The sequence below is a fragment of the Nerophis lumbriciformis genome, linkage group LG14 (genome assembly GCF_033978685.3).
Source record: "Nerophis lumbriciformis linkage group LG14, RoL_Nlum_v2.1, whole genome shotgun sequence".
NCBI lineage: Eukaryota > Metazoa > Chordata > Actinopteri > Syngnathiformes > Syngnathidae > Nerophis > Nerophis lumbriciformis.
Genome location: NC_084561.2, coordinates 7,201,745 through 7,227,993, shown reverse-complemented (window position 1 = coordinate 7,227,993; position 26,249 = coordinate 7,201,745). Strand labels below are relative to the sequence as shown.

Here is a 26,249-nt window from a genome sequence, read left to right as displayed (position 1 = left end):
CAGGTTTGAAACCCTCGTAGCGACGCCTCACAGAGTTGGATGTGCTGAGTCAGCACTCGTGCACACCAACCAGCTCCCCCCCCCCGGGATGAGAAAATCAAACTTTTGCTGACTTTTTGCAACTTCCTTATGCAAATGATTGTGTGTCCTCCACATTTCACTCTCTGGTGTTTCGGCCCTGCTGGGAGACCAGGAGGCCTACACTTACACACTTTCACTTTCACTTTCACTTTCACTTTTACTTACACTTACACCTACACCTTGTATGACTTATACTTAACACTTTTAAGAGTGGGACCCCTTTAGATCCCCAAGAATATTAGTGTGATTAATTTATTTTTTTTAAGGTCAAGTTTTCTTTGAAAAAAAGGGCATAAAACTAAAACATAAAAAAAAAAAAATCTGAAGTTGATTTAAAAAAAAGAATGACTTATATTCTTGGACCCCCAAAAATCTTACAGTGATTTTTTTTTTTTTTTTTTTAATGCCATTGTGGCTTGTGCAGCCCTTTGAGACACTCGTGATTTAGGGTTATATAAGTAAACATTAATTGATTGGTTGATTGCTCAATAAATAATAATGAATCAAAATCAATGTTATGAATTATTGAGCTAATTAAGGCTCCAATGACTTCACATCAAATATTACACTTTGGAATATTTTTTGGCCAAAATGTTGCATATTTTGTGTGTTTGCTATAAAAAAAAAAATAGATCTGAACAAAAACAACAACAAAAAACATACAATTTGTATGTAACACTTTTAAGAGTGGGACCCTTTTGGATCCCCAAGAATGTTAGTGTGATTTTTTTATTATTTTTTACGGTCAAGTTTTCTTAGACAAAATGGGCATAAAACAAAAATGTTAAAACATTTTTTTTTTAAATCTGAAGTTGATTTAAAGATCTAAAAAAAAAAAAAAAAAAATGACTTATATTCTTGGACCCCCAAAAATCTTAGTGTGATTTATTTTATTTTTTTCAAACTGTCATTGCTCAAAAAATAATAATGAATTTTATCGTTAATCTGAAAATTAACGATAAAAAAAACAAAACATACAATTTGTATGACTTATACTTAACACTTTTAAGAGTGGGACCCTTTTGGATCCCAAAGAATATTAGTATGATTTATTTATTTTTTTACGGTCAAGTTTTCTTTGACAAAAAGGGCATAAAACAAAAACGGTAAAAAAAAAATTCAAAAAATCTGAAGTTGATTTAAAGATTTTAAAAAAAAGAAGAATAACTTATATTCTTGGATCCCCAAAAATCTTAGTGTGATTTATTTTTATTTTTTTCAAACTGTCATTGCTCAAAAAATAATAATGAATCAAAATCAATGTTTTGAATTATTGACCTAGATAAGGCTCCAATGACTTCACATCTAATATTACACTTTGACATATTTTTGGGCCAAAATGTTGCATATTTTGTGTGTTATAAAAAAAAAAAATAGATATGAAGATTAACGGGAAAAAAAAAAAACATACAATTTGTATGACTTATATGTAACACTTTTAAGAGTGGGACCCTTTTGGATCCCCAAGAATGTTAGTGTGATTTATTTATTTTTTTACGGTCAAGTTTTCTTTGACAAAAAGGGCATAAAACAAAAACCTTAAAAAAAATTTAAAAAAAATCTGAAGTTGATTTAAAGATTTAAAAAAAAAGAAGAATAACTTATATTCTTGGATCCCCAAAAATCTTAGTGTGATTTATTTTTATTTTTTTCAAACTGTCATTGCTCAAAAAATAATAATGAATCAAAATCAATGTTTTGAATTATTGACCTAGATAAGGCTCCAATGACTTCACATCTAATATTACACTTTGACATATTTTTGGGCCAAAATGTTGCATATTTTGTGTGTTATAAAAAAAAAAATAGATATGAAGATTAACGGAAAAAAAACAAAACATACAATTTGTATGACTTATATGTCACACTTTTAAGAGTGGGACCCTTTTGGATCCCCAAGAATGTTAGTGTGATTTATTTATTTTTTTACGGTCAAGTTTTCTTTGACAAAAAGAGCATAAAACAAAAACCTTAAAAAAAAAATTAAAAAAATCTGAAGTTGATTTAAAGATTTTAAAAAAAAGAAGAATAACTTATATTCTTGGATCCCCAAAAATCTTAGTGTGATTTATTTTTATTTTTTTCAAACTGTCATTGCTCAAAAAATAATAATGAATCAAAATCAATGTTTTGAATTATTGACCTAGATAAGGCTCCAATGACTTCACATCTAATATTACACTTTGACATATTTTTGGGCCAAAATGTTGCATATTTTGTGTGTTATAAAAAAAAAAATAGATATGAAGATTAACGGAAAAAAAACAAAACATACAATTTGTATGACTTATATGTAACACTTTTAAGAGTGTGACCCTTTTGGATCCCCAAGAATGTTAGTGTGATTTATTTATTTTTTTACGGTCAAGTTTTCTTTGACAAAAAGGGCATAAAACAAAAACCTTAAAAAAATTTAAAAAAAAATCTGAAGTTGATTTAAAGATTAAAAAAAAAAAAAGAATAACTTATATTCTTGGATCCCCAAAAATCTTAGTGTTATTTATTTTTATTTTTTTCAAACTGTCATTGCTCAAAAAATAAAAATGAATCAAAATCAATGTTATGAATTATTGAGCTAATTAAGGCTCCAATGACTTCACATCTAATATTACACTTTGACATATTTTTGGGCCAAAATGTTGCATATTTTGTGTGTTTGTTATAAAAAAAAAAAATAGATCTGAAGATTAACGGAAAAAAAAACCATACAATTTGTATGATTTATATGTCACACTTTTAAGAGTGGGACCCTTTTGGATCCCCAAGAATGTTAGTGTGATTTTTTTTTTTTTTTTTTTTTTTTTTACAGTCAAGTTTTCTTTTACAAAAAGGGCATAAAACAAAAACATATTAAAAAAAAATCTGAAATGTTGATTTAAAGGTTTAAAAAAAAAATCTTAGTGTGATTTTTATTTTTATAAACTGTCATTGCTCAAAAAATAATAATGAATCAAAATCAATGTTATGAATTATTGACCTAATTAAGGCTCCAATGACTTCACATCTAATATTACACTTTGACATATTTTTTGGCCAAAATGTTTTGTGTGTTTGCTATAAAAAATGAAAAAAAAACCAGATCTGAAGATGTAAAAAATTAATGTATAAAACAAACAAAAAAAAACATATAATTTGTATGACTTATATGAAACACTTTTAAGAGTGGGACCCTTTTGGATCCCCAAGAATGTTAGTGTGATTTTTTAATTTATTTTACGGTCAAGTTGTCTTTGACAAAAAGGGCATAAAACAAAAACATTAAAAAAAAAAAAATCTGAAGTTGATTTAAAGATTTAAAAAAAAATCTTAATGTGATTTTTATTTTTATTTTTTTCAACTGTCATTGCTCAAAAAATAATAATGAATCAAAATCAATGTTATGAATTATTGACCTAATTAAGGCTCCAATGACTTCACATCAAATATTACACTTTGACAATATTGCATATTTTGTGTGTTTGACATAAAAAAAAAATTATTTGAGTAAAATGGCATTAAACAAAATACCAAACAAAAACACCATAAAATATATATATATTTTAAATGATAATTGATACATAAATATGAAGTTTACTGAGATTTCAGTGTTGAAATTAAAAAACAAAATATTTTTATGACTTATTTTAAACACTTTTATAAGTTTAATCCCTGAGAATTTTAGGGTTGTTTTTTAACATTCAAAAAGGGAATAAAACATTAAAAAAACAAATGTTTTAACTTTATATGGACAGATAGATCTGAAGTTGATTAAGATAATAAAGCCTTGGGAAAAAAAACAAAAAAAAACACTTTAGTTATTTTTATGAGTAGGGTCCTTTTGGATCCCTAAGAATGTTAGTGTTGTTTTTAAAGAGTCATTGCAGAGTAGTCAGGAAGTAAATGTAGTATTTGGCGCAGGATTACTTGCTGTGGAACCGACTGGGGGCCACGCTGGCCAACGGGGACCGCAGCCAGGAGGCGGTGGAGGCGTACACCCGGGCCCTGGAGCTGCAGCCGGGCTTCATCCGCTCTCGCTACAACCTGGGCATCAGCTGCATCAACCTGGGCTCGCACAGGTGAGACCACACCTGTCAGCAACTATTTCAACTCTCTCTGACAGCAGGAGCTCCTTCTTGACTCACTCCAACTGGCCCACACCAACATCTGCATCATCAATAATCAATTCATTCCTCAGTCGTGATGCAACAGGAAAATAAACATGACGACACTTTCCAGTTAGTGGAAAGAATCAATCGATCAAAGCGTGAACAGCCCTTTGGTTGCAGAGGCGGACTTGCAATGTGAGCCAACAATGTTACACTTTGTTACTAAATTATAACATTTTTTATTGTGTACATTGTCAATTATAACATTATTTATTGTGTACATAGTACAATTATAACATTATTTATTGTGTACATAGTCAACTATAACATTATATAATGTGTACATAGTAAATTATAACATTATTTATTGTGTACATAGTCAATTATAACATTATTTATTGTGTACATAGTCAATTATAACATTATTTATTGTGTACCTAGTTAGTAAATTATAACATGATGTATTGTGTACAGAGTAAATTATAACATTATATATTGTGTATATAGTAAATTATAACATTATTTATTGTGTACATAGTCAATAATAATATTTATTGTGTACATAGTTAATAATAACTATGTATTTTGTACATAGTCAATTATAACATTATTTATTGTGTAACGTTAATACTAACATTACTTATTGTGTACATAGTCAAATATAACATTATTGTGTACATAGTCAATTAACATTATTTATTGTGTACATAGTAAATTATAACATTATTTATTGTGTATATAGTAAATTATAACATTATTTATTGTGTACATAGTCAATAATAATATTTGTTGTGTACATAGTTAATAATAACTATGTATTTTGTACATAGTCAATTATAACATTTATTGTGTAACGTTAATAATAACATTACTTATTGTGTACATAGTCAAATATAACATTATTTATTGTGTACATAGTCAATTAACATTATTTATAGTGTACATAGTAAATTATAACATGTATTGTGTACAGTACAGAGTAAATTATAACTTTATTGTGTACATAGTAAATTATAACAATATTTATTGTGTACATAGTCAATAATAACAATATTTATTGTGTACATAGTTAATAATATTATTTATTGTGTACATAGTAAATTATAACATTACTTATTGTGTACATAGTCAATAACATTATTTATTGTGTACATAGTCAATTATAACATTACTTATTGTGTACATTGTCAATTATAACATTATTTATTGTGTATCTAGTTAGTAAATTATAACATTTATTGTGTACAGAGTAAATTATAACATTATTTATTGTGTATATAGTAAATTATAACATTATTTATTGTGTACATTGTCAATAATAACAATATTTATTGTGTACATAGTAAATTATAACATTGTTTATTGTGTACATAGTTAGTAAATTATAACATCATGTATTGTGTACAGAGTAAATTATAACTTTATTGTGTACATAGTAAATTATAACAATATTTATTGTGTACATAGTCAATAATAACAATATTTATTGTGTACATAGTTAATAATATTTATTGTGTACATAGTCAATTATAACATTACTTATTGTGTACATAGTCAATTATAACATTATTGTGTACATAGTCAATTATAACATTATTTATTGTGCACATAGTAAATTATAACATTATTTATTGTGTACATAGTAAATTATAACATTATTTATTGTGTACATAGTTAATAATAACATTATTTATTGTGTACAAAGTCAATTATAACAATATTGATTGTGTACATAGGAAATTATATTATTTATTGTGTACATAATAAATTATATTTATATTTATTGCGTACATAGTTAATAACATTATTTATTGTATACATAGTTAATAATGACATATACATATATAATGCTAACGACGCTAGCTTGATCACATTACAATAGCACGTACAAATATGCATGAAAACACTCCTACAGACATCACACACGGGACGCTTTAGTAAGTAAGAATTGTTTTAGTTATATTGTAAAACGTACCTCGCACTGATGAATGAAGAATCAATACAAGAGGGAACGGCACTTATACTTCCGGTTGAAAGCACAAAATGGAAGGACGCATTTTTCGTGTGTTTGCTTGAGTTTTTATGAAAACTATTTGCATCATGGCCGTCAGCAAAGAAAAATCTATATATTAGCCGCACCGTTTTATAAGCCGCATGATTCAAAGCGTAGGGAAAAACGTAGGCATGAAGTTAGAAGTGACTCAAGTTTCCGTTGCTTCCCCAGAGAGGCGGCCAGCAACTTCCTGACCGCCCTGAGCCTCCAGCGTAAAAGTGGCAGCCGCCAGCAGTCCCACCAGGTCATGTCTGGCAACATCTGGGCCGCTCTCAGGATCGCGCTGTCCATGATGGACCAACCGGAACTCTTCCAGGCCGCCAACATCGGCGACCTGGATCTTCTCATGCGAGCCTTTCATTTGGACATTTGAGGAAGGGCTCAAGACGTGACGTCCGCAAACTCCCCTTTTTCCCTCCGGTCCTGGGCCACAAGGCTCAGAACCCAAAGTGGACTCAGGAGTCTGTCTCGTTTTTTTAAATGCACGTCTATTTTTTCACCCCAGTTACCTTGGAGCAGCTGCGGTCTTCCAAGAGCTTGAACTGACGGATTTGTGAGGAACCGGACGAGCACAAAGACGGGCGAAGATTGTACGAGCGATGCCTTAGAGAACCGAATCGCTTGGTTGCACAAACAGATCAGGGTTTTTTTTCGGGGGGAAAACCGAAACCCGGATGGATTCTGAGAGAAAACCCAAGTTCTCCTACCGGGGGACGGACACTCCTTCCTGCATGGCTTTTCCAAAACTTCCCCTTTTGCACTGGAGACAAACCGAGAACCTGCACCCAAGTGGGGTGTGCAAGCCTTACCAAGAACTATTTCTACGGTTTCTAGGGCATCACAAAAACTTTTTCTTCCATCCGGCCCACAGTACCGGGGGCCGGCCAGTGGGGCCGGGCCAGGTTTACAGTAGGGAGGGGATTCAGAAGATCTCCCAGGAAATGACTAAGAAACCTAAAGTCCCACAAAACGGACCATCCTCCCCCTTAAGGACTCCAAATAAGTACCCAAAAACGGACTTACCCCTAAAAGGGTTCTTTCGGGCAACCTAATTTACCACTGGGTTCTTTTGGGACCTTTCCGGATCCGTCCATGACCTAAAAAGGGTCCGATTCAAAAAGTAGAACACTCAGGCTTCAAACATCCAAGGTTGGTTCAGCTCGGGTCTTTACGGTCTGGAATGGCAAACCTTCATCTTGGTCATCGTCTAACAATCTACTCCTTCTAGCTCGATTCTTGACGTCATTAATTACAATCCCCAAAAAGATCTCCTCAAAGGACAACGCCAGAGAAATGTTTAGCGGTGTAGATTTAGGCTAATTGCTGCTTCTAGCCTGACATTGTAGTTTACTAGCTGTAGCTGCTCGTTAGCTAGCTAGTATGACGAACAATTTTAAAGCAAAAAATAACATTCCAAACATGACTAATGTAAATTCTGACAGTAGATTAGCCGTTTAATCATTCATAAAATGTAGTAAATTGTAGGGAACTCCGTTTGCTGCTAGTCTGATATCGCAGTTTTCTAGCTATAGCTGCTTGTTAGCTAGCTCGTATGACAAACGATTTAAAATAAAAATAAAAAACATTCTAGAGATGACTAATGTAAATTCTGACAGTAGATTAGCCTTCTAATCATTCATAAAATGTAGCAAATTGTAGGGAAGTTTGCTGCTAGCCTGACATCGTAGTTTACAAGCTATAGCCGCGCATTAGCTAACTAGTATGACGAATGATTTTAAGATAAAAAGGTAACAATCGTAACATGGCTAATGTAAATTCTGACAGTAGATTAGCCGTCTAATCATTCACAAAATGTAGCAAATTGTAGGGAAGTCCGTTTGTTGCTAGCCTGACATCGTAGTTTACTAGCTATAGCTGCTGGTTAGCTAGCTCGTATGACGAATGATTTTAAAATTTAAAAAAAGTAGCAATCGCAAAATAAATAACATTCTAGAGATGACTAATGCAAATTCTGACAGTAGATTAGCCGTCTAATCATTCATAAAATGTAGTAAATTGTAGGGAAGTCCGTTTGCTGCTAGCCTGACATCCTAGTTTATTAGCTGTAGCTGCTCGTTAGGTAGCTCGTATGACGAACAATTTAAAATTAAAATAAATAACATTGTAAAGATGACTAATGTACATTCTGACAGTAGATTAGTCGTCTAATCATTCATAAAATGTAGTAAATTGTAGGGAAGTCCGTTTGCTGCTAGCCTGACATCGTAGTTTACTAGCTATAGCTGCTGGTTAGCTAGCTCGTATGACGAACGATTTAAAATAAAAAATAAATAACATTCTAGAGATGACTAATGTACATTCTGACAGTAGATTAGCCGTCTAATCATTCATAAAATGTAGCAAATTGTAGGGAAGTCCGTTTGCTGCTAGCCTGACATTGTAGTTTACTAGCTGTAGCTGCTCGTTAGCTAGCTCGTATGACGAATGATTTTAAAATTTAAAAAAAGTAGCAATCGCAAAATAAATACAATTCTAGAGATGACTAATGCAAATTCTGACAGTAGATTAGCCGTCTAATCATTCATAAAATATAATAAATTGTAGGGAAGTCCGTTTGCTGCTAGCCTGACATCGTAGTTTATTAGCTGTAGCTGCTCGTTCGCTAGCTCGTATGACAAACGATTTAAAATAAAAATAAAAAACATTCTAGAGTAACTAATTGACAGTAGATTAGCCGTCTAATCATTCATAAAATGTAGCAAATTGTAGGGAAGTTTGCTGCTAGCCTGACATCGTAGCTATAGCCGTGCATTAGCTAACTCGTATGACGAACGATTTAAAATAAATAACATTCTAGAGATGACTCAATCATAACATGGCTAATGTAAATTCTGACAGTAGATTAGCCGTCTAATCATTCATAAAATGTAGTAAATTGTAGGGAAGTCCGTTTGCTGCTAGCCTGACATGGTAGTTTACTAGCTATAGCTGCTGGTTAGCTAGCTCGTATGACGAACAATTTAAAATTAAAATAAATAACATTGTAAAGATGACTAATGTACATTCTGACCGTAGATTAGCCGTCTAATCATTCATAAAATGTAGCAAATTGTAGGGAAGTCCGTTTGCTGCTAGCCTGACATCGTAGTTTACTAGCTATAGCTGCTGGTTAGGTAGCTCGTATGACGATTGATTTAAAATAAAAATAAAAAACATTCTAAAGATGGCTAATGTAAATTCTGACAGTAGATTAGCCGTCTAAACATTCATAAAATGTGGCAAATTGTAGAGAAGTCCGTTTGCTGCTAGCCTGACATCGTAGTTTACTAGCTATAGCTGCTCGTTAGCTAGCTCGTATGACGAATGATTTTAAAATTTAAAAAAAGTAGCAATCGCAAAATAAATAACATTCTAGAGATGACTAATGCAAATTCTGACAGTAGATTAGCCGTCTAATCATTCATAAAATGTAGTAAATTGTAGGGAAGTCCGTTTGCTGCTAGCCTGACATCGTAGTTTATTAGCTGTAGCTGCTCATTAGGTAGCTCGTATGACGAACGATTTAAAATTAAAATAAATAACATTCTAGAGATGACTAATGCAAATTCTGACAGTAGATTAGCCGTCTAATCATTCATAAAATGTAGTAAATTGTAAGGAAATCCGTTTGCTGCTAGCCTGACATCGTAGTTTACTAGCTATAGCTGCTCGTTAGCTAGCTCGTATGACGAACGATTTAAAATTAAAATAAAAAACATTCTAAAGATGACTAATGTACATTCTGACAGTAGATTAGCCGTCTAATCATTCATTAAATGTAGCAAATTGTAGGGAAGTTTGCTGCTAGCCTGACATGGTAGTTTAATAGCTATAGCTGCTGGTTAGCTAGCTCGTATGACGAACGATTTAAAATTAAAATAAATAACATTGTAAAGATGACTAATGTACATTCTGACAGTAGATTAGCCGTCTAATCATTCATAAAATGTTGTAAATTGTAGGAAAGTCTGTTTGCTGCTAGCCTGACATCGTAGTTTCCTAGCTGTAGCTGCTCGTTAGCTAGCTCGAATGACGAATTATTTTAAAATAAAAAGGTAACAATCGTAACATGGCTAATGTAAATTCCGACATTGAATTTAATGCCTAATCATTCATAAAATGTAGTAAATTGTAGGGAAGTTTGATGCTCATCTGACATCGTAGTTTGCTAGCTATAGATGCGCATGAGCTAACTCGTATGACGAGCGATTTTAAAATATATTTAAAAAATAGCATTTGAAACGTGGCTAATGTCAATTCTGACAGTGGATTTAATGTCTAATAATTTTCATGAAATGTAGTGAATTGTAGGGACGTTTGATGCTAGTCTGACATGGTAGTTTATTAGCTATAGCCATGCATAAGCTAGCTTGTATGACAAACGATTTAAAAATAAAAAAAAGTAACAATCGTAATATGGCGAATGTAAATTCTGACAGTGGATTTAATGTCTAATCATTCATAAAATTTAGTAAATTGTAGGGAAGTTTGCTGCTAGTCTGAAATTGTAGTTTACTAGTGTTGCGTTTGACCAGTTGTTCCTCCCAGGGAATTCAAGTTGCTGGTCACTCCCAAGCTCTTTTATGACACGTAAAGCTGAGTAGAAGAACCACCAGAGACAGAATAGGTATTTTGTAATTTTATTTCCAAAGCCTTTGGAAATAAACTTGAGACCAAATCCTGTACAGAAGCGCTCACTCGCACAGCTAAATTGGTTTAACTTTTCATACGGTAAAACTTCTTTTATCTCGTCTCTCTTGCCCCCACCCTCCTTGTCCCTTTCTCCACAGCTGGGCAAAGGGAAAGATAAGAGAAAGAATTTATTACTACTCCCCCTTTTCTCCCAGGTCACTCCAGGTCCCTTTTGTTTATTATCTAAAGTTGGTTTTAGACGAGAAGCAGAGAAGATCTCCCCTCTTCACATTCTCAAAAGTAGGCACACAGTATTTGCAGACAACCAAAAGATAACAAATAAAGAACACTAGCTGTTTTGTAATATGACTATAGTTTAAAAGAAGTAACACACAAATATGGATATATCTAATTATCTGCCTCCGTCACTAGCTATAGCCGCGCATTAGCTACCTTGTATGACGAGCGATTTTGAAATAAAAAATAACATTCGAAACATAATTTAATGTCTTATTATTTTCATGAAATGTAGTAAATTGTAGCGAAGTTAGTTTGATGCTAGTCCGACATCGTAGTTTACTAGCTATAGCCGCAATAGCTAGCTCGTATGACGAGCGATTTTAAAATAAAAAATAACATTCTAAACATGACGAATGTAAATTCTGACAGTAGATTAGCCGTCTAATCATTCATAAAATGTAGAACATTTGTAGTGAAGTCAGTTTGCTCTTAGTCTCACATCGTAGTTTACTAGCTATAGCCGCTCATTAGCTAACTGGTATGACGAGCAAATGTAAAATAAAAAATAGTAAACATGACAAATGTAAGTTCTGAATGAGATTAACTGTCTAATAATGGAAGAAATGTAGTAAAGTCAGTTTGCTGCTAGTTTGACACTGTAGTTTACCAGCTAAAGCTAAGTTAGCCTGCTCGCATGATTTGGAAATAAAACGCTTTCTGGCAATGTTTCCATGGCAACAGGACCAAGAGAATTGCGTCATGCCTACAGTCAAGGTGCGGCCGCTTCACGTGACGAGTAAACACCACTCAAGATGTTGTCCTTTGAGGGGAGAAATGTTTGCTGAAACTGAAATGTGACGACGTCGTGCCCTTCCTAAGATGGCCGCCATTCTTCTCTTCCGCTGAGCTCGGCACTTTGCAGCCCTGCTGGTCTGTTTATGTTCGCTGCGCTCAAACGCGGACCTTTACCAAGAAAATGTTCTGCTGAGGAAGAAAGCTATCCCAGAGCCTGATTGCATTCATCTGGCAGACTGGACCAGGACCAGGACCAGGACCAGGACAACAAACACCACATTTCTGAAGACGCACGCAAGCACAAACCATCAAGTGTCGCCGGCGTAGCGTCTTAGCTAGCTAGCGTCTTAGCTAGCTAGCGTCTTAGCTAGCTAGCGTCTTAGCTAGCATCTTAGCGTAGCATCGCTGGCTTCGTTAGCAAACGTATGAGATTTAGTTGCTGTACTTGACGCTCATGTCGACAACCGCTGGTGTTGACAACCGCCTACGTCGGCAGCCTACTCGAGGGAAATGAAACTAATCAAGTTTGGTCGGTTGGTTATGTCGACAACGGCTTATGTTGACGATTGAGTATGTGAGCAAACGTTCATGTCGACAACCGCCTACGTCGACTATTGTGTATGTCAGAAAATGCTTATGTCAACAACCACTTATGTCGACAACCGCTTATGTTGACAATTGGGTAGTTCAGCAAACACTTATGTCGACAACCGCTTATGTCGACAACCACCTACAACAGAAACCACTTACATCGACAATAGGGGATGTCAGAAAATGCTTATGTCAACAACCGCTTATGTTGACAATTGGGTAGTTCAGCAAACACTTTTGTCGACAACCACCTACAACAGAAACCACTTACATCGACAATTGGGTATGTCAGAAAATGCTTATGTCAACAACCGCTTATGTCGACAACCACCTACAACAGAAACCGCTTACATCGACAATTGAGTATGTCAGAAAACGCTTATGTCAACAACCACTTATGTCGACAACCGCTTATGTTGACAATTGGGTATTTCAGCAAACACTTATGTCGACAGCCGCTTATGTCATAAACATAAGTGGCTGTCAACAACCGCAAAAGTTGACAACCGCTTATGCTAACAGCTTATGCTAACAACCAGTTACGTCGATAATTGCTTACATTAACTGCTTTTGTCGACATAAGTGGCTGCCAACAACCGCTTATGTCGACAACCACCTACGACAGAAACCGCTTACATCGACAATTGAGTATGTCAGAAAACGCTTATGTCAACAACCACCTATGTCGACAACCGCTTATGTCGTCAACCACCTACAACAGAAACCACTTACATCGACAATTGTGTATGTCAGAAAATGCTTATGTCAACAACCACTTATGTCGACAACCGCTTATGTTGACAATTGGGTAGTTCAGCAAACACTTATGTCGACAGCCGCTTATGTCGACAACCACCTACAACAGAAACCACTTACATCGACAATTGGGTATGTCAGAAAATGCTTATGTCAACAACCGCTTATGTCGACAACCACCTACAACAAAAACCACTTACATCGACAATTGGGTATGTCAGAAAATGCTTATGTCAACAACCGCTTATGTCGTCAACCACCTACGACAGAATCCGCTTACATCGACAATTGAGTGTGTCAGAAAACACTTATGCCAACAACCACTTATGTCGACAACCGCTTATGTTGACAATTGGGTATTTCAGCAAACACTTATGTCGACAGCCGCTTATGTCATAAACATAAGTGGCTGTCAACAACCGCAAAAGTTGACAACCGCTTATAATAACAGCTTATGCTAACAACCAGTTGCGTCGATAATTGCTTACGTTAACTGCTTTTGTCGACATAAGTGGCTGCCAACAACCGCTTATGTCGACAACCACCTACAACAGAAACCACTTACATCGACAATTGGGTATGTCAGAAAATGCTTATGTCAACAACCGCTTATGTCGACAACCACCTACAACAAAAACCACTTACATCGACAATTGGGTATGTCAGAAAATGCTTATGTCAACAACCGCTTATGTCGTCAACCACCTACGACAGAATCCGCTTACATCGACAATTGAGTGTGTCAGAAAACACTTATGCCAACAACCACTTATGTCGACAACCGCTTATGTTGACAATTGGGTATTTCAGCAAACACTTATGTCGACAGCCGCTTATGTCATAAACATAAGTGGCTGTCAACAACCGCAAAAGTTGACAACCGCTTATAATAACAGCTTATGCTAACAACCAGTTGCGTCGATAATTGCTTACGTTAACTGCTTTTGTCGACATAAGTGGCTGCCAACAACCGCTTATGTCGACAACCACCTACAACAGAAACCGCTTACATCGACAATTGAGTATGTCAGAAAACGCTTAGGTCGACAACCGCTTATGTTGACAATTGGGTAGTTCAGCAAACACTTATGTCGACAACCGCTTATGTCGACAACCACCTACAACAGAAACCACTTACATCGACAATTGGGTATGTCAGAAAATGCTTATGTCAACAACCACTTATGTCGACAACCGCTTATGTTGACAATTGGGTAGTTCAGCAAACCCCTTATGTCGACAACCGCTTATGTCGACACCCACCTACAACAGAAACCACTTACATCGACAATTGGGTATGTCAGAAAATGCTTATGTCAACAACCGCTTATGTCGTCAACCACCTACGACAGAACCCGCTTACATCGACAATTGAGTGTGCCAGAAAACACTTATGCCAACATCCACTTATGTCGACAACCGCTTATGTTGACAATTGGGTATTTCAGCAAACACTTATGTCGACAACCGCTTATGTCATAAACATAAGTGGCTGTCAACAACCGCAAAAGTTGACAACCGCTTATGTTAACAGCTTATGCTAACAACCAGTTACGTCGATAATTGCTTACATTAACTGCTTTTGTCGACATAAGTGGCTGCCAACAACCGCTTATGTCGACAACCACCTACGACAGAAACCACTTACATCGACAATTGGGTATGTCAGAAAATGCTTATGTCAACAACCGCGTATGTCGTCAACCACGTACGACAGAATCCGCTTACATCGACAATTGAGTGTGTCAGAAAACACTTATGCCAACAACCACTTATGTCGACAACCGCTTATGTTGACAATTGGGTATTTCAGCAAACACTTATGTCGACAGCCACTTATGTCATAAACATAAGTGGCTGTCAACAACCGCAAAAGTTGACAACCGCTTATGTTAACAGCTTATGCTAACAACCAGTTACGTCGATAATTGCTTACATTAACTGCTTTTGTCGACATAAGTGGCTGCCAACAACCGCTTATGTCGACAACCACCTACGACAGAAACCGCTTACATCGACAATTGAGTATGTCAGAAAACGCTTATGTCAACAACCACTTATGTTGACAACCGCTTATGTTGGTAACTGCTTTTGTTGACAACTGAATATTTCAGCAAGCACTCATGTCCTCAACCGCTTATGTTGACAATTGAGTATGTCAGGAAACGATTATGTCAACAACCACTTATGTCGACAACCGCTTATGTTGACAACCACCTACAACAGGAACCACTTACATCGACAATTGTGTATGTCAGAAAATGCTTATGTCAACAACCACTTATGTCGACAACCGCTTATGTTGACAATTGGGTAGTTCAGCAAACCCCTTATGTCGACAACCGCTTATGTCGACAACCACCTACAACAAAAACCACTTACATCGACAATTGGGTATGTCAGAAAATGCTTATGTCAACAACCACTTATGTCGTCAACCACCTACGACAGAACCCGCTTACATCGACAATTGAGTGTGTCAGAAAACACTCATGCCAACACCACTTATGTCGACAACCGCTTATGTTGACAATTGGGTATTTCAGCAAACACTTATGTCGACAACCGCTTATGTCATAAACATAAGTGGCTGTCAACAACCGCAAAAGTTGACAACCGCTTATGTTAACAGCTTATGCTAACAACCAGTTACGTCGATAATTGCTTACATTAACTGCTTTTGTCGACATAAGTGGCTGCCAACAACCGCTTATGTCGACAACCACCTACAACAGAAACCGCTTACATCGACAATTGAGTATGTCAGAAAACGCTTATGTCAACAACCACTTATGTCGACAACCGCTTATGCTGACAATTGGGTAGTTCAGCAAACCCCTTATGTCAACAACCGCTTATGTCGTCAACCGCCTACGACAGAACCCGCTTACATCGACAATTGAGTGTGTCAGAAAACACTTATGCCATCAACCACTTATGTCGACAACCCCCTAAGGTTGACAATTGGGTATTTAAGCAAACACTTATGTCGACAGCCGCTTATGTCATAAACATAGGTGGCTGTCCACAACCGCAAAAGTTGACAACCGCTTATGTTAACAGCTTATGCTAACAACCAGTTACGTCGATAATTGCTTACATTAACTGCTTTTGTCGACATAAGTGGCTGCCAACAACCGCTTATGTCGACAACCACCTACGACAGAAACCGCTTACATCGACAATTGAGTATGTCAGAAAACGCTTATGTCAACAACCACCTATGTCGACAACCGCTTATGTTGACAACCACCTACAACAGAAACCACTTACATCGACAATTGTGTATGTCAGAAAATGCTTATGTCAACAACCACTTATGTCGACAACCGCTTATGTTGACAATTGGGTAGTTCAGCAAACCCCTTATGTCGACAACCGCTTATGTCGACAACCACCTACAACAAAAACCACTTACATCGACAATTGGGTATGTCAGAAAATGCTTATGTCAACAACCGCTTATGTCGTCAACCACCTACGACAGAACCCGCTTACATCGACAATTGAGTGTGTCAGAAAACACTTATGCCAACAACCACTTATGTCGACAACCGCTTATGTTGACAATTGGGTATTTCAGCAAACACTTATGTCGACAGCCGCTTATGTCATAAACATAAGTGGCTGTCAACAACCGCAAAAGTTGACAACCGCTTATAATAACAGCTTATGCTAACAACCAGTTGCGTCGATAATTGCTTACGTTAACTGCTTTTGTCGACATAAGTGGCTGCCAACAACCGCTTATGTCGACAACCACCTACAACAGAAACCGCTTACATCGACAATTGAGTATGTCAGAAAACGCTTATGTCAACAACCACTTATGTCGACAACCGCTTATGTTGACAATTGGGTAGTTCAGCAAACACTTATGTCGACAACCGCTTATGTCGACAACCACCTACAACAGAAACCACTTACATCGACAATTGGGTATGTCAGAAAATGCTTATGTCAACAACCACTTATGTCGACAACCGCTTATGTTGACAATTGGGTAGGTCAGCAAACACTTATGTCAACAACCGCTTATGTCGACAACCACCTACAACAGAAACCACTTACATCGACAATTGGGTATGTCAGAAAATGCTTATGTCAACAACCGCGTATGTCGTAAACCACGTACGACAGAATCCGCTTACATCGACAATTGAGTATGTCAGAAAACGCTTATGCCAACAACCACTTATGTCGACAACCGCTTATGTTGACAATTGGGTATTTCAGCAAACACTTATGTCGACAACCGCTTATGTCATAAACATAAGTGGCTGTCAACAACCGCAAAAGTTGACAACCGCTTATGTTAACAGCTTATGCTAACAACCAGTTACGTCGATAATTGCTTACATTAACTGCTTTTGTTGACATAAGTGGCTGCCAACAACCGCTTATGTCGACAACCACCTACGACAGAAACCGCTTACATCGACAATTGAGTATGTCAGAAAACGCTTATGTCAACAACCACTTATGTTGGTAACTGCTTTTGTAGACAACTGAATATTTCAGCGAGCGCTCATGCCCTCAACCGCTTATGTTGACAATTGAGTATGTCAGAAAACGCTTATGTCAACAACCACCTATGTCGACAACCGCTTATGTCGTCAACCACCTACAACAGAAACCACTTACATCGACAATTGTGTATGTCAGAAAATGCTTATGCCAACAACCGCTTATGTTGACAATTGGGTAGTTCAGCAAACACTTATGTCGACAGCCGCTTATGTCGACAACCACCTACAACAGAAACCACTTACATCGACAATTGGGTATGTCAGAAAATGCTTATGTCAACAACCGCTTATGTCGTCAACCACCTACGACAGAATCCGCTTACATCGACAATTGAGTGTGTCAGAAAACACTCATGCCAACAACCACTTATGTGGACAACCGCTTATGTTGACAATTGGGTATTTCAGCAAACACTTATGTCAACAGCCGCTTATGTCATAAACATAAGTGGCTGTCAACAACCGCAAAAGTTGACAACCGCTTATGTTAACAGCTTATGCTAACAACCAGTTACGTCGATAATTGCTTACATTAACTGCTTTTGTCGACATAAGTGGCTGCCAACAACCGCTTATGTCGACAACCACCTACAACAGAAACCGCTTACATCGACAATTGAGTATGTCAGAAAACGCTTATGTCAACAACCACTTATGTTTGTAACTGCTTTTGTCGACAACTGAATATTTCAGCAAGCGCTCATGTCCTCAACCACTTATGTTGACAATCGAGTATGTCAGGAAACGATTATGTCAACAACCACTTATGTCGACAACTGCTTTTGTCGATTACTGAATGTCAGAAAACGCTCATGTCAACAACTACTTATGTCGACAACCATTTATATCAAAGACAATAATCGCTTACAAAAACGTATGTCGACATTAAGTAGTTATCTTTTACCGCTTATGTAAACAAACGCCTATTTTGACAACCTTGTAGTACAATAACTGCTTATGTCGACAACAATTTGTGTTGACAAGAGCTTATGTTAACACAGCGGTTTTCCACATACGCTACTGCGGACGTAGTCCGTTGTCGACATAAGCTGTTACTGACAATCACTTATGTTGACAACCACTTATGTTGGCAACTGTTTATGTCAGACACCGCTTATGTCGACAACTGCTTGAGTCAGTATTGCTCATTAAAGCATATATCGAGATTAGCAGTTGTCTACAACCGCTTATGTCAACAAATGCCTATGTTGATGGCGGTTTATGCCAATAAACGTTTATGTCAACAACCACTTATGTGGACAACCGCTTATGTTGACAATTGGGTATTTCAGCAAACACTTATGTCGACAGCCGCTTATGTCATAAACATAAGTGGCTGTCAACAACCGCAAAAGTTGACAACCGCTTATGTTAACAGCTTATGCTAACAACCAGTTACGTCGATAATTGCTTACATTAACTGCTTTTGTTGACATAAGTGGCTGCCAACAACCGCTTATGTCGACAACCACCTATGACAGAAACCGCTTACATCGACAATTGAGTATGTCAGAAAACGCTTATGTCAACAACCACTTATGTTGGTAACTGCTTTTGTAGACAACTCAATATTTCAGCAAGCGCTCATGTCCTCAACCGCTTATGTTGACAATTGAGTATGTCAGGAAACGATTGTCAACAACCACTTATGTCGACAACCGCTTATGTTGACAACCACCTACAACAGAAACCACTTACATCGACAATTGTGTATGTCAGAAAATGCTTATGTCAACAACCACTTATGTCGACAACCACTTATGTCGACAATTGGGTAGTTCAGCAAACCCCTTATGTCGACAACCGCTTATGTCGACACCCACCTACAACAGAAACCGCTTACATCGACAATTGGGTATGTCAGAAAATGCTTATGTCAACAACCGCTTATGTCGTCAACCACCTACGACAGAACCCGCTTACATCGACAATTGAGTGTGTCAGAAAACACTTATGCCAACAACCGCTTATGTCGACAACCGCTTATGTTGACAATTGGGTATTTCAGCAAACACTTATGTCGACAGCCGCTTATGTCATAAACATAAGTGGCTGTCAACAACCGCAAAAGTTGACAACCGCTTATGTTAACAGCTTATGCTAACAACCAGTTACGTCGATAATTGCTTACATTAACTGCTTTTGTCGACATAAGTGGCTGCCAACAATCGCTTATGTCGACAACCACCTACAACAGAAACCACTTACATCGACAATTGGGTATGTCAGAAAATGCTTATGTCAACAACCGCTTATGTCGTCAACCACCTACGACAGAACCCGCTTACATCGACAATTGAGTGTGTCAGAAAACACTTATGCCAACATCCACTTATGTCGACAACCGCTTATGTTGACAATTGGGTATTTCAGCAAACACTTATGTCGACAACCGCTTATGTCATAAACATAAGTGGCTGTCAACAACCGCAAAAGTTGACAACCGCTTATGTTAACAGCTTATGCTAACAACCAGTTGCGTCGATAACTGCTTACATTAACTGCTTTTGTCGACATAAGTGGCTGCCAACAACCGCTTATGTCGACAACCACCTACAACAGAAACCACTTACATCGACAATTGGGTATGTCAGAAAATGCTTATGTCAACAACCGCTTATGTCGTCAACCACCTACGACAGAACCCGCTTACATCGACAATTGAGTGTGTCAGAAAACACTTATGCCAACAACCACTTATGTCGACAACCGCTTATGTTGACAATTGGGTATTTCAGCAAACACTTATGTCGACAGCCGCTTATGTCATAAACATAAGTGGCTGTCAACAACCGCAAAAGTTGACAACCGCTTATGTTAACAGCTTATGCTAACAACCAGTTACGTCGATAATTGCTTACATTAACTGCTTTTGTCGACATAAGTGGCTGCCAACAACCGCTTATGTCGACAACCACCTACAACAGAAACCGCTTACATCGACAATTGAGTATGTCAGAAAACGCTTATGTCAACAACCACTTATGTCGACAACCGCTTATGCTGACAATTGGGTAGTTCAGCAAACCCCTTATGTCAACAACCGCGTATGTCGTCAACCGCCTACGACAGAACCCGCTTACATCGACAATTGAGTGTGTCAGAAAACACTTATGCCATCAACCACTTATGTCGACAACCCCCTAAGGTTGACAATTGGGTATTTAAGCAAACACTTATGTCGACAGCCGCTTATGTCATAAACATAGGTGGCTGTCCACAACCGCAAAAGTTGACAACCGCTTATGTTAACAGCTTATGCTAACAACCAGTTACGTCGATAATTGCTTACATTAACTGCTTTTGTCGACATAAGTGGCTGCCAACAACCGCTTATGTCGACAACCACCTACGACAGAAACCGCTTACATCGACAATTGAGTATGTCAGAAAACGCTTATGTCAACAACCACCTATGTCGACAACCGCTTATGTTGACAACCACCTACAACAGAAACCACTTACATCGACAATTGTGTATGTCAGAAAATGCTTATGTCAACAACCACTTATGTCGACAACCGCTTATGTTGACAATTGGGTAGTTCAGCAAACCCCTTATGTCGACAACCGCTTATGTCGACAACCACCTACAACAAAAACCACTTACATCGACAATTGGGTATGTCAGAAAATGCTTATGTCAACAACCGCTTATGTCGTCAACCACCTACGACAGAACCCGCTTACATCGACAATTGAGTGTGTCAGAAAACACTTATGCCAACAACCGCTTATGTCGACAACCGCTTATGTTGACAATTGGGTATTTCAGCAAACACTTATGTCGACAACCGCTTATGTCATAAACATAAGTGGCTGTCAACAACCGCAAAAGTTGACAACCGCTTATGTTAACAACCAGTTACGTCGATAACTGCTTACATTAACTGCTTTTGTCGACATAAGTGGCTGCCAACAACCGCTTATGTCGACAACCACCTACAACAGAAACCGCTTACATCGACAATTGAGTATGTCAGAAAACGCTTATGTCAACAACCACTTATGTCGACAACCGCTTATGTTGACAATTGGGTATTTCAGCAAACACATGTCGACAACCGCTTATGTCATAAACATAAGTGGCTGTCAACAACCGCAAAAGTTGACAACCGCTTATGTTAACAGCTTATGCTAACAACCAGTTACGTCGAAAATTGCTTACAGTAACTGCTTTTGTCGACATAAGTGGCTGCCAACAACCGCTTATGTCGACAACCACCTACAACAGAAACCGCTTACATCGACAATTGAGTATGTCAGAAAACGCTTATGTCAACAACCACTTATGTCGACAACCGCTTATGTTGACAATTGGGTATTTCAGCAAACACATGTCGACAACCGCTTATGTCATAAACATAAGTGGCTGTCAACAACCGCAAAAGTTGACAACCGCTTATGTTAACAGCTTATGCTAACAACCAGTTACGTCGAAAATTGCTTACAGTAACTGCTTTTGTCGACATAAGTGGCTGCCAACAACCGCTTATGTCGACAACCACCTACGACAGAAACCGCTTACATCGACAATTGAGTATGTCAGAAAACGCTTATGTCAACAACCACTTATGTTGGTAACTGCTTTTGTTGACAACTGAATATTTCAGCGAGCGCTCATGTCCTCAACCGCTTATGTTGACAATTGAGTATGTCAGGAAACGATTATGTCGACAACTGCTTTTGTCGATTACTGAATGTCAGAAAACGCTCATGTCAACAACTACTTAGGTCGACAACCATTTATATCAAAGACAATAATCGCTTACAAACACGTATGTCGACATTAAGTAGTTGTCTTTTACCGTTTATGTAAACAAACGCCTATTTTGACAACCTTGTAGTACAATAACTGCTTATGTCGACAACAATTTGTGTTGACAAGAGCTTATGTTAACACAGCGGTTTTCCACATACGCTACTGCGGACGTAGTCCGTTGTCGACATAAGCTGTTACTGACAATCACTTATGTTGACAACCACTTATGTTGGCAACTGTTTATGTCAGACACCGCTTATGTCGACAACTGCTTGAGTCAGTATTGCTCATTAAAGCATATATCGAGATTAGCAGTTGTCTACAACCGCTTATGTCATAAACATAAGTGGCTGTCAACAACCGCAAAAGTTGACAACCGCTTATGTTAACAGCTTATGCTAACAACCAGTTACGTCGATAATTGCTTACATTAACTGCTTTTGTCGACATAAGTGGCTGCCAACAACCGCTTATGTCGACAACCACCTACAACAGAAACCGCTTACATCGACAATTGAGTATGTCAGAAAACGCTTATGTCAACAACCACTTATGTTGGTAACTGCTTTTGTTGACAACTGAATATTTCAGCGAGCGCTTATGTCCTCAACCGCTTATGTTGACAATTGAGTATGTCAGGAAACGATTATGTCGACAATTGCTTTTGTCGATTACTGAATGTCATAAAACGCTCATGTCAACAACTACTTATGTCGACAACCATTTATATCAAAGACAATAATCGCTTACAAAAACGTATGTCGACATTAAGTAGTTGTCTTTTACCGCTTATGTAAACAAACGCCTATTTTGACAACCTTGTAGTACAATAACTGCTTATGTCGACAACAATTTGTGTTGACAAGAGCTTATGTTAACACAGCGGTTTTCCACATACGCTACTGCGGACGTAGTCCGTTGTCGACATAAGCTGTTACTGACAATCACTTATGTTGACAACCACTTATGTTGGCAACTGTTTATGTCAGACACCACTTATGTCGACAACTGCTTGAGTCAGTATTGCTCATTAAAGCATATATCGAGATTAGCAGTTGTCTACAACCGCTTATGTCAACAAATGCCTATGTTGATGGCGGTTTATGCCAATAAACGTTTATGTCAACAACCACTTATGTCGACAACCGCTTATGTTGACAATTGGGTATTTCAGCAAACACTTATGTCGACAGCCGCTTATGTCATAAACATAAGTGGCTGTCAACAACCGCAAAAGTTGACAACCGCTTATGTTAACAGCTTATGCTAACAACCAGTTACGTCGAAAATTGCTTACATTAACTGCTTTTGTCGACATAAGTGGCTGCCAACAACCGCTTATGTCAACAACCACCTACAACAGAAACCGCTTACATCGACAATTGAGTATGTCAGAAAACGCTTATGCCAACAACCACTTATGTCGACAACCGCTTATGTTGACAATTGGGTATTTCAGCAAACACTTATGTCGACAGCCGCTTATGTCATAAACATAAGTGGCTGTCAACAACCGCAAAAGTTGACAACCGCTTATGTTAACAGCTTATGCTAACAACCAGTTACGTCGATAATTGCTTACATTAACTGCTTTTGTCGACATAAGTGGCTGCCAACAACCGCTTATGTCAACAACCACCTATAACAGAAACCGCTTACATCGACAATTGAGTATGTCAGAAAACGCTTATGTCAACAACCACTTATGTTGGTAACTGCTTTTGTAGACAACTGAATATTTCAGCAAGCGCTCATGTCCTCAACCGCTTATGTTGACAATTGAGTATGTCAGGAAACGATTATGTCAACAACCACTTATGTCGACAACCGCTTATGTTGACAACCACCTACAACAGAAACCACTTACATCGACAATTGTGTATGTCAGAAAATGCTTATGTCAACAACCGCTTATGTCGACAACCGCTTATGTTGACAATTGGGTAGTTCAGCAAACACTTATGTCGACAACCGCTGATGTCGACAACCACCTACAACAGAAACCACTTACATCGAAAATTGGGTATGTCAGAAAATGCTTATGTCAACAACCGCTTATGTCGTCAACCATCTACGACAGAACCCGCTTACATCGACAATTGAGTGTGTCAGAAAACACTTATGCCAACAACCACTTATGTCGACAACCGCTTATGTTGACAATTGGGTATTTCAGCAAACACTTATGTCGACAGCCGCTTATGTCATAAACATAAGTGGCTGTCAACAACCGCAAAAGTTGACAACCGCTTATGTTAACAGCTTATGCTAACAACCAGTTACGTCGATAATTGCTTACATTAACTGCTTTTGTCGACATAAGTGGCTGCCAACAACCGCTTATGTCGACAACCACCTACAACAGAAACCACTTACATCGACAATTGGGTATGTCAGAAAATGCTTATGTCAACAACCGCTTATGTCGTCAACCACCTACGACAGAACCCGCTTACATCGACAATTGAGTGTGCCAGAAAACACTTATGCCAACAACCACTTATGTCGACAACCGCTTATGTTGACAATTGGGTATTTCAGCAAACACTTATGTCGACAGCCGCTTATGTCATAAACATAAGTGGCTGTCAACAACCGCAAAAGTTGACAACCGCTTATGTTAACAACCAGTTATGTCGATAATTGCTTACAGTAACTGCTTTTGTCGACATAAGTGGCTGCCAACAACCGCTTATGTCGACAACCACCTACAACAGAAACCGCTTACATCGACAATTGAGTATGTCAGAAAACGCTTATGTCAACAACCACTTATGTTGGTAACTGCTTTTGTAGACAACTGAATATTTCAGCAAGCGCTCATGCCCTCAACCGCTTATGTTGACAATTGGGTAGTTCAGCAAACACTTATGTCGCCAACCACTTATGTCGACAACCACCTACAACAGAAACCACTTACATCGACAATTGGGGATGTCAGAAAATGCTTATGTCAACAACCACTTATGTCGACAACCGCTTATGTTGACAATTGGGTAGTTCAGCAAACACTTTTGTCGACAACCACCTACAACAGAAACCACTTACATCGACAATTGGGTATGTCAGAAAATGCTTATGTCAACAACCGCTTATGTCGACAACCACCTACAACAGAAACCGCTTACATCGACAATTGAGTATGTCAGAAAACGCTTACGTCAACAACCACTTATGTCGACAACCGCTTATGTTGACAATTGGGTATTTCAGCAAACACATGTCGACAACCGCTTATGTCATAAACATAAGTGGCTGTCAACAACCGCAGAAGTTGACAACCGCTTATGTTAACAGCTTATGCTAACAGCTTATGCTAACAACCAGTTACGTCGAAAATTGCTTACATTAACTGCTTTTGTCGACATAAGTGGCTGCCAACAACCGCTTATGTCGACAACCACCTACAACAGAAACCACTTACATCGACAATTGGGTATGTCAGAAAATGCTTATGTCAACAACCGCGTATGTCGTCAACCACGTACGACAGAATCCGCTTACATCGACAATTGAGTGTGCCAGAAAACACTTATGCCAACATCCACTTATGTCGACAACCGCTTATGTTGACAATTGGGTATTTCAGCAAACACTTATGTCGACAGCCGCTTATGTCATAAACATAAGTGGCTGTCAACAACCGCTTATGTTAACAGCTTATGCTAACAACCAGTTACGTCGAAAATTGCTTACATTAACTGCTTTTGTCGACATAAGTGGCT

At 37.7% G+C, this 26,249-nt stretch overlaps 1 protein-coding gene across 1 annotated transcript in view; it reads left to right on the top strand.

Annotated features, from left to right (window-relative positions):
- pex5la (peroxisomal biogenesis factor 5-like a) overlaps positions 1 to 7,637 on the top strand; it is a 174,116-nt gene extending 166,479 nt beyond the window's left edge. Inside the window, exons 14-15 of the mRNA XM_072914604.1 lie at positions 3,979 to 4,136; positions 6,391 to 7,637. Coding sequence (XP_072770705.1) covers positions 3,979 to 4,136; positions 6,391 to 6,592 — 360 coding nt within the window. The 3' untranslated portion in view covers positions 6,593 to 7,637. The remainder of the gene's footprint in view (positions 1 to 3,978; positions 4,137 to 6,390) is intronic.
- Positions 7,638 to 26,249: the final 18,612 nt, after the last annotated feature.